Here is a 10,694-nt window from a genome sequence, read left to right on the forward strand (position 1 = left end):
AAAAACACCGAATAGTCCAACTGCCGTCTTTGTGTGTTCAAAATAGAGCAAAAGCGGTGACTTTCGCAATGAATTTAAACGAACTTGTTGAGTTTTATTTGCGATTTCCTTTTGTGGAAAGGCGTAAACAGCTTCTATTTACATTACCAAACATTTTTTTGAAAAAATGTATAAATTTACCCCCATTAAATGACTAAAATGTCACAAATCAACCACTTCTAATTCCATTTTTTGACTTTTTTTGATACAGAAAACAAATAACACTTGTTTTTTACACTTTTCAACCTTTAAATTTGTTTTTAGACTGAAGTTTTTCTCTAATTTACCGAAAAACATGCATTTTCCCTATACCTACTGTGTTATTTTGGACCCAAATTGCCGTTCAATTTGTCTTTTACGTAACAATGGGTTGGTCTACTCGGTATTTCTATGGCTCTGATGAAAAACGTGCCCATTAGAGCTAAGCTCTCTTCTAATATAAAATGATGATTATCGGATATCTATGTTTACTTTTTCTCAAACTTTATCACGTGTTTATTCGCAGTGATTTCAGTTAAATTTATTTTTATTTAAAATTAACAAAAATACATTTAGGGTCAAGCGATATTATTATCACTGCCAATCTAAACATATTTCCCAATACCAAACATCCTTTTTATAGAAGTTTGAAAATTTTTAAACATTTTTCGGATATTTTAAAAATGGTTGCGCAGCACTGGTGGCGGAAGTGGCACAGGCGTTGCCGCCGCGTTTTTATTTCGCGATCGTCAAATTGGGCGAAGTCGAGATAATTTGTTACTGTTTATGACGTGTTTAATATTCGATTGTTGGAAACAGCGAGATATTTTTAAATTTATTAACCGCGATTTTTGCGGCGACCAGTAAGGCTTAACATGGCGTTTTATTTAATAATATACAAAGAATACTCGTGAAGTGATGTCCGATTCGCATTTATTCCTTATAAGGTCCTTATATAAGTTTGCTATATGATTGTTTTCGTTTTTATGATATATATATATAATATCATTACCAAGTTTAGATTTAGCCACATATGTTTAGAAGTCAGACGAAGCGTGGCAAATAATAAGCAATGACGAATCGCGTTCGTATTTCCAAATTAGGAAATCTTACTTCATCAGATACAGTTCTAGTTTTGTTTAATTAATTAACGAGTTGAAAAATTATTTCGTGCATAACCGAAAATTTGAACAAAAAGTTTGTAAACAAAATCGTGAAAAATGCAGCTTATCATTTCAGACACTGATGATGTCATAAATTAATGATGTCAGACACTGATGATGTCATAAACTAATGATGTCAGACACTGATGATGTCATTTTTTATTTCCTTTCTGTTTTGTGGTGTTAAAACAAAAGTAACATGTTGTACCAAATAAACCGAAAAATATAATTTTACATTTATGTCCGGTAACAAAACGAAATATAAATTAATGTCCCTAGAACCAGCGAAAAGAGCGTATATAACCTAGGAAAGATGATTTCACTAATGTTGTGTATAATATGTATATAAAAGTGGTTTTAGTATTTTGGCAATTTGTATTGCACTTTTTAAAACTTTGTGGTGTTGTTTGCGTATTTCAAAAATTTTAAGTTTAAATAATTACGCCACCTAGCGGAAATTGTGTACCTATTCTTCCCCTGGTCGTATGTGTAAAACACTCGTACTGAAAAACAATTGTGACTTAGCCCCTGCAGAGTACGGCAGTCCCTGATAAGGTCTCGCCAATGCAAGACAGTTATTTTTCGTATGCGCGCGCTATCATTAAAATCGGGATTGCAGAGCATGTACATTTCCAAGCCATGTTAGGAAATCTTACCTAAAGTATTTTTTCCATTTTTTTTAAATTGGTGTTCGTGTGAACAAAATCGCTCGTGCACCCGCCATACTCTCCAGACTCGACTAAATGAATTTCAAACTGAAGCGTTAACACCAACACATTTTCCCCACAGTTTTAAATTTTATTTCTAAAATATTTGTCAAGTGTTATCAAAATGAGTTGGTCGGCTACCTTTATGCCTTTGATCACAGCCATCCACCCCAATGTGAAGTGTATGTGGGCGAGAGATTTGGCAGGCAACAGTCACATGGCTTGCGTGGGGAGCGTTGATGGTTCTGGCACCCCGGCCGAAATACCAGAAAGCCAGAGATCTTGCTTCGATGCGCCTACTAAAGCAGAATTGGATGTAATCGTAAAATCCGCTGCAACGGAAGTCCCCATATCAACTGGAGCCACCATTGGTGGCGCCGGGTACATGTGTGTTTATAATGTTGATAACATGGTTGGGTTCGCCAAAAAAGGAGACAGCAACACGCAGGTTGTGGTTGCCGTGTTCAAAACCATTGCTGTGTTCGCGTATGGATCTCCTGGAATAAAAGTTAACCAGATAGTTGGCCATCTATCTGCAACCAAAAAATACTTTGATGGAATCAACTACTAACATTGCAATGTGTATGATTGGAAGAACATCCTAAGAATAATTCGTATCAACGACAACAATTTGGACTCGAATTGAATTATCTATTTCTGTAAATGTGTTGACGTTATTTCATATTTAAAACATTATGGTACATTTGTTACTCGAACTTTAACGCCGCATGCTTAATCTGCTTATAATTAAACCCATGTACATATTTAATTGCAATAGTAGCAAAAGTTTGGAAAATTTGGAATATATACCCTGCATGTGCTTAATGTCATTCCATGTATTTAACCCATAGCTCTTTGAAATCATAATATAGACTTGTGACATCATAATGGCTGATTCAGGATCTGACTCTGATGTGGAACCAACTGTGGCTGATGATGTCGTCCTTACTAAATATAAGATGGCTGGTTCCATGGCTGACAGTGAGTATTCTAGCTCTATTTAGTCTTATTACAAAGAGAAACAAACAAAGAAATATCTACACCCAGCGTTGTTCAGCGCAGGTCAGCGTAGATATTTCTTTGTTTGTTCTTTTAAGTGGCGTTTACACTACAGCGTAGTTCGCCTCGGTGTAAAAATATATAAATTAAAAATGATAGCATAAACATAATTCCGAAATAAATGGATATTCCTCCAGATGTGATGAAGAAGTTGATCGCAAAGTGCGTGGCGGGTGTTTCTGTGCTGGAGTTGTGCAAACTTGGCGATAAACTTATTGTGGAGGAAACATCTGCTGTGTTTAAGAAGGAAAAGGAATTGTTAAAAGGTTTGAATAAATGTAACTTATTTATCCTCGCATGACAGTCATTATTGTGAAGTCAGTAGTTAAGTTTGTTAAGAGACACAAGCATATGTTTAGAATGAATGACCAACAAGGTCAGACAGGAAAAGGAAGAAGGCAAAATCACTGAGGCAGAACATAATGCACATGATTGGGGAGGGGCACCACACAAACAAATTAGATACAATAGGAACTAAAACAATGATAACTTACCATGTATGTAACTTATTTATTCTCGCATGGCGGGGCAACGACAGTCGTTATAACACAGGTGTTCTGTTTCATACACCTCGTGCCCGCTTACAAGTTACCACGTATGTAACTTATTTATCTTCGCATGACGGGGCAACCACAGTCGTTATAACACGGATGTTCTGTTTCATACACCTCGTGCCTGCTTACAAGTTACCACGTATGTAACTTATTTATCCTCGCATGGCGGGGCAACGAGAGTCGTTATAACACGGGTGTTCTGTTTCATACACCTCGTGCCCGCTTACAAGTTACCACATATGTAACTTATTTATCCTCGCATGACGGGCAACGACAGTCGTTATAACACGAGTGTTCTGTTTTAAACACCTCCTGCATCTTCGTGGGTAATTGATTTTCTGTATGACAATTTAGACAACCCATTTGCAGTCTTTTAATTTCACGGAAGCTAAAGCTTCGGCAAAGTGAAAGACGGCAGCTTTTTCAAGCTTCTGTACTTTCATAGAAGCTATTTAACTCATAGAAGCATAGGCCGTGCCTCTCTCCTAATTGCGTGCAGATCGTGCTTAAAAGCATTCTCTTGTTTTTATAAAAGATTGGGCGACCCCCCTCCCTATGATTGGACCCGCCTATGAATATTATTTTTAAAAATTAAAACATTAAATTTTTCCTTTTTTTGTAAAACTAGAATCCCTTCTTTTAAAAAAATAGTAAAGCAGTTGTATTATTGTAGTTTAAAACCAATCTTACGCGTTTCCTATAATGTGCGTTATTATAGCAAAAACTTGCGGACACTCCGTTTTTAAATTTCTGGATACGCCCTGGTGTGGACGAGCATATAAATAAAGTCTTCTCCTTTACTTCTTACCCCCTTTTCACATTTTCTTTTATACTTTTGTTGGGTTTCCCTGATGAAGTTTTGCTGATTGACGGACAAAACCTCAGAAATTAACTACGTTTTATATAAAACAGCATAAAATTATTCGTACATTTGCCCCAACAAAATATTATGGGGTTATTAAATATTTTTCAATCTCACAGGTGTTGGTTTCCCCACTTGTGTGTCGGTCAACAACTGTGTTTGCCATAACTCTCCTCTCGAATCAGAAAAAGACGTTCAAACTCTTAAAGATGATGATTTAGTTAAGATGTAAGTCTATGGTCGTTAATAATGTCGTGGTTAAACTATTAAGCTATTAAATGTCCTGCAGATATACGCCATGTTTTTTTTAAACCAGATGGATCAGAAAAAGAATATTTACATTATGCCTATATGTTCGCTATCATGGCTTTCGTTCGTTATGTTTCTGAGTATGACATTATCCTGATGAAGGCGTCTCGTATTGGACGTCGAAACGTCAGTTGTTTTACAATGAATACTTGCCAGTAGATCGATAAATATTATAATACAACAAGGATAAACATGGCTGTTTCAATGTTTTGTTTCAGAAGTTTCATTCGGTTCATATTATATAAATATATAAATACACATATTGATATATAGATAAATATATTTCGTTAAAACTGACGTAGGGTATAATTCATTTTTATAATATATAGTAGGGTGGGGGAAGATGGGACACCTTTAGCACATAATATCCAAATATCCTGATTAGGTTTTAAATAACTAACAACGGTCTATGGGATTCATGAGGATATAGTTTTATATTTCAACTTTCTTTGTTTACTACTAAATGAGACGAGACAATAGAGTTAAAAGGTGTCCCATCTTCCCCTATCCTACTGTATGTATATAGCTGTTGTTAATTTGTTTACATTATTTTGTTGCATTATTCACCCCTTTTCACATCAAGCGACCTCGCTGTTCATATCGATGGTTTCATTGCTGCCTCAGCACACACCCTAGTGGTGGGGTGTACGAAGGACAATCCGGCTACCGGACGTAAAGCCGATGTTGTGACTGCCGCTCATCTTTGCGCTGAGGCTGCTCTGAGGCTCGTGAAAGCCGGTAATAAGGTGAAGAAAATTCAAAAATAAACGAGGTTTTTGTTTTACTGAGAAAAACATTATTATTATTTTTTATTAAAAGATTATCTGCGCCGAACAACGCTGGGTGTAGATATTTCTTTGTTTGTTCTTTTTACACCAAAGCGAGCTACGCTGTAGTGTAAACGCCGCTTAAAAGATCAAACAAAGAAGTATCTACACTGACCTGCGCTGAACAACGCTGGTTGTAGATATTAAACACCGAACCCCCACAGACATCCCAAGTCACCCAAGTATTGAACAAAGTAACGGAACCTTTCCAATGCAAACCCGTCGAAGGAATGTTGTCGCATCAACTACAACACAACAGGATCGATGGCGAGAAGACAATTATATTGAATCCATCGGAAAAACAAAGGTGATGACATCATTCATTATGACATCACATATTATGACATCACACATCATGACATCACATATCATGACATCACATATTATGACATCACATATTATGACATCACACATCATGACATCACACATCATGACATCACACATCATGACATCACACATCATGACATCACACATCATGACATCACACATCATGACATGACATCACATATCATGACATCACATATCATGACATCAGATATTATGACATCGCATATTATGACATCGCATATTATGACATCACACATGTTATGACATCACAGACAAGACCACGAGGAGTCCGAGTTCGAGGTCCACGAAGTTTACGCGGTTGATTGCCTCGTTAGTACAGGAGACGGTCACCCGAGGGAGCTAGACACACGAACCACCGTTTACAAGCGAAACCCAGACATCGTTTACCAACTAAAGATGAAAGCTTCGAGGAGTAAGTTCGGTTTCTCCGATTCGTTTAAAAGTTATTTATTTTTTTAAAAACTTTTTTTCTACTTTCCATTTTGTGTTTCTTATTTGAACCAACCTCCAACCTTATGAAGTTGAAATACTGATCATTGTAAATTATTAAAGTTATAAATTATCACAAAGTAAAATGACTCTCCCAACCACACCCATGTGTGGTGACTATGAACAAACACAGAACCTGAAAGTAAATTATTAACAGACCACGGATACACCAAGGTTAAACAAATGTTGGTGTTCATATTATTAAGAACTTATAACATCCTGCTTTTTGTAATATATATATATATTATTTGTAATTTTGTTATAAAGAACTTTATACAATTCTGTTAAACTCTTACAAGGAAAGTTTCACTAAATATATTTGGAACAAATACTGGGAAGCAAACCATTGCGTGGTAATGTTACACAATCTCAAAGTTGTGAAAATATTATTTCAGAAACGTTTTTTATTCCCACGTTTTAAAATAACTTGCAAACCATGGTTGCCAACACTTGTGTTACAACTTTCTTAGTTTTAGAAATGTTTTTTTATTTAAACGTTTAATAATAACTCGTAAATTTTAATATAATACAAACTCATTAAAGCAGGTTTCATGCAAAACAAAGCAACCAACAGAACAATAACCTAAGTTTGTGCTTCACAAACTGAGGGTCGCGACAATATTACAGATATTAATATTAATATTATTATTGCACAATAGTTAGTTTGTAAATTTAGGCAACGCTAAAATCATAGATATAATATAATTTTGTGTAAATACTCGTTGGACGATAAGGTACAACCTATTTCAAAGTTTGTTTATTTATATTTAACTTAATGAATGATTGGAGCAACTCTGCAGAATGAATTAGTTGAGGAAAGACATAATAAACGAAGTAACCAGAGACCGACCGATATCAATTTTTTTCCACCGATACCGATATTTGACACTATAGCAAACATATGAAATGAACATTATTAATCAAAATTAATACCTGTATTCAAGATACTGCAAGTTGTTATAAATAAAAAATGGTTGGTCATCACTTAGTCTGCATGTTCTTAATAGGTAACTCCAAGTACGTTGCTTTTGTACAAAACTATGACGCACGTGGACGTTGAACTATGACGCACGTGGACGTTAAACTATGACACACATGAACGTTAAACTATGACGCACGTGAACGTTAAACTACAACGCACGTGAAGGCTAAACTACGACGCACATGGACGTTAAACTATGACGCACGTAAAGATCAAACTAGGACGCACGCAAATGTTAAACTACGACGCACGTAAAGGTCAAGTAGGACGCTCTCGCTTCGCACAACGATTCATATATCGGTGAAATATCGGCGCTTTTTTAGCGATACCGTTTATCGGTAGAACGTAAATATCGGCTGATAATATCGGTCGACCTCTAGAAGTAACAGTACGCTACATGCATTAAACGCACAACTGATGGGTTTCTGGTTGCATCACCACACGTGGCATTAACGGGCGAATAACGCCATGTGTGACGTAGCGAGTAAAAAGACGATATTCAAGTTGTAAAGATCTGATAGAATATTGCTATTATAATAGCTGATGTTTCCACCAGGTGTGTTTAGTGAAGTTGAAAACAAGCACAACACGATGTGTTTCACTTTACGATCGCTAGAGGACGAGAAAAGGTCGAAGATGGGAATCGTGGAATGTTGGAAACACGGGCTATGCACGCAGTTTCCTGTCATGTGGGAGAAAGAAGGTACGTGGTTGGGGAACTGAGGGTCGCAGGTTCAAGGCTCGCTGTGGTTCGCAAAGTAAAAAAATTTGTTGTAGAAAAATATTTTTTGTTTTTCGTTTATCTGTGTGTGCACAGATAAATAGATTTATAGAATTTATGACATCACTAACACATTATGACATCACAGGGGAGTTTGTTGCCCAGTTTAAGTTCACCGTACTTTTGATGCCGAATCTCCCGATGAGAATCACGAGTTCGTTCTTCGATCAAGATTTCTACAAATCCTCGTTTCAAGTGACCGACCCGGAAATAATGGTAAAAATATCTTTGTCCACTGAAATAACACCACTGTATTACAAGTTAGAATTATGACAACTTATTTATTAAACAATTGCGCAGAAAATGACGATTTTAATTTTTACTTTTTCCAAGTAAATAAAAAATTATTTAACTTTTTTTTATCCAAAATCTGTATTTATTATTTTATTGAAAATAAATAAACAATTCTTTGTTTAAACAATTTCAATCGACTTATTTATCGCAAGTGGCCTAACGTTACAAGGATTGTTTAAATTTGACAGTTAGAATTGTGACGTCATATTTGACGTAATTATGGTGGGCGCTCGACACTGGGCATAAGGTTGGGTGTTTTAGTTGCTTTAGTTGTTACTTTGTCCAATAATTGCGCAAAAAACAAACCAGTGAATTTTAAAAACATGTTGTTTATATTTTGCCCAAAAATTATTTAAATAGTTTTTTTTCAAAATTCAGTTAATTTTTACTTTTCCAACATCAATTAATTATTTATTTACTTATTTTGTCCAAAAACAATTTTAATTAGTAATTTTATTATTTTTCAGAATCTATTGAATACTTCAACAAGCCGGAGAGCGGCGAAGAAAAAGAAGAAGAAGGCGGCGTCGAAAGCTGTCGTTGAATCCGCTGAAGTCCCAACGGAAGGCTAAGCAGACGAAGGACAAATCACTGATTATTTTGGCGCCCCCCGGTGTTTCTTTGAGCGGGTCCAAGTTTTTGTGAACGTTTGAGTTGTTGGATTTGAAAGGGGAATAAAATTTTTGCAGGAAAAAATTTGTTTTTATCAATTTGAACCGTTGAATTGTACAGTTAGTAGTTCAGGCAGGAATGGTTTCGTCTACAAGGCAGTAGAAATAATATTTTAAACGTACATGTTTTCTCTATGTTTCTCATGTCATATCTATTTTTGTCTCATTAAACTACGAAACGAGTCCAAGACACACTCATTATCACAAAGTGGAATACTGACAGGGTAGATGAATTCTTGAACGAAAAATTAATCAGAGTTTAAATAGAAGAATGCAACTCTATCACATATTATCATAAAAACAGAACACCTGTGTTACGACTGTCTTGCTCCGCCATGCAAGAAAAAATAAGTTACATTTATCCATTTTGTTAAATAATTGTGATTTTACGAGAAATAGTCGCGCGCTGCAATATTTTAATACAACGAACAAAACATAAACTCAATGTCTGTGACGTGACAACTAAATATGTTAATTTCGAACATAACAATTACAACACGTCGCTAAATTGTCGTTATGACGTCACAGTAGGCGTCGATGTAGTCGAACTAGATATTTCGCCTGGAGGGTTCGATGACGTGTTTCGATCCTCATTGTTTGAACCATTGTTACATATTCTAGTATTCCTACAGTAGCCGCCTCATTCTGTTTTATAAGAAACATTTGATGTTGATACTAAACAATCGAATAAACAAATAGAATAACGTAGCCCACGTAGTCTTATAATACAACTAAATTCGTTGGTTAAACAGTAAGACATAAAATATTTGAATAAAAAAGGCGAGAATTCAGCTGAAGTGACAGCAGCGTTCACACAAACATAGTGAGTGCGAGTGAGAGTTCTTCTATAATAATATCAACGGCAGAAATAGCATAGATTGTACACGGTGTCCTAAAATTTTAAAATAAATATTACTGTTATTGTCAGTTTATAAGGTATATTTTTTGAAATTTCCTGAAAGGGCAGAATATTTTTTGAATGTCGTCGTCCATTTGATTTTAAGTAAAGTTTTGATTTTCAGATTCAAATGTGAATAACATGAGTAATGTAGGCGGTTTGGAAAATTCTGCTAAGTTAAATAAACCCAAACCAGAGGAACCAGAAGCTCCTGTAACACCAGAGGAACCAGAAGCCCCTGAAACACCAGAGGAACCAGAAGCCCCTGTAACACCAGAGGAACCAGAAGCCCCTGAAACACCAGAGGAACCAGAAGCCCCTGTAACACCAGAGGGACCAGAAGCCCCTGAAACACCAGAGGAACCAGAAGCCCCTGAAACACCAGAGGAAACAGAAGCCCCTGAAACACCAGAGGAACCAGAAGCCCCTGAAACACCAAAGGAACCAGAAGCTCCTGAATCACCAGAGGAACCAGAAGCCCCTGAAACACCAGAGGAACCAGAAGCCCCTGAAACACCAGAGGAACCAGAAGCCCCCGTAACACCAGAGAAACCAGAAGCCCCTGTAACACCAGAGGAACCAGAAGCCCCTGAAACACCAGAGGAAACAGAAGCCCCTGAAACACCAGAGGAACCAGAAGCCCCTGTAACACTAGAGGAAGCAGAAGCCCCTGAAACACCAAAGGAACCAGAAGCCCCTGAAACAGCAGAAGAAACAGAAGCCCCTGAAACA

The 10,694-nt window shown here is 36.5% G+C and overlaps 3 protein-coding genes across 5 annotated transcripts in view; all 3 read left to right on the plus strand.

Annotated features, from left to right (window-relative positions):
* The first annotated feature begins 1,945 nt into the window (after positions 1 to 1,945).
* LOC100177520 lies at positions 1,946 to 2,761 on the plus strand. Its single transcript, XM_009863178.3, has one exon. It carries the CDS (start codon positions 2,013 to 2,015, stop codon positions 2,457 to 2,459), a length of 447 nt encoding a protein of 148 aa, XP_009861480.1. The 5' UTR covers positions 1,946 to 2,012; the 3' UTR covers positions 2,460 to 2,761.
* LOC100179870 (proliferation-associated protein 2G4) lies at positions 2,701 to 9,089 on the plus strand. The gene is made up of 9 exons (XM_002128266.3): positions 2,701 to 2,869; positions 3,085 to 3,213; positions 4,483 to 4,591; positions 5,256 to 5,418; positions 5,664 to 5,806; positions 6,099 to 6,259; positions 7,875 to 8,021; positions 8,188 to 8,315; positions 8,861 to 9,089. Exons 1-9 carry the CDS (start codon positions 2,776 to 2,778, stop codon positions 8,963 to 8,965), a joined length of 1,179 nt encoding a protein of 392 aa, XP_002128302.1. The 5' UTR covers positions 2,701 to 2,775; the 3' UTR covers positions 8,966 to 9,089.
* Positions 9,090 to 10,082: 993 nt separating this feature from the next.
* The window catches only part of LOC100178305 (titin-like), a 16,828-nt gene continuing 16,216 nt past the window's right edge, over positions 10,083 to 10,694 (plus strand). For 2 of the 3 annotated variants that reach the window (XM_026838614.1, XM_026838615.1), the window contains exon 1: positions 10,083 to 10,665. In XM_026838614.1, the coding sequence (XP_026694415.1) occupies positions 10,104 to 10,665 (562 nt within the window). In that variant the 5' untranslated portion in view covers positions 10,083 to 10,103. The remainder of the gene's footprint in view (positions 10,666 to 10,694) is intronic. The other variant, XM_026838616.1, reaches the window with a different exon arrangement.

The sequence above is a fragment of the Ciona intestinalis genome, unplaced genomic scaffold (assembly GCF_000224145.3).
Source record: "Ciona intestinalis unplaced genomic scaffold, KH HT000099.2, whole genome shotgun sequence".
Taxonomy (NCBI): domain Eukaryota; kingdom Metazoa; phylum Chordata; class Ascidiacea; order Phlebobranchia; family Cionidae; genus Ciona; species Ciona intestinalis.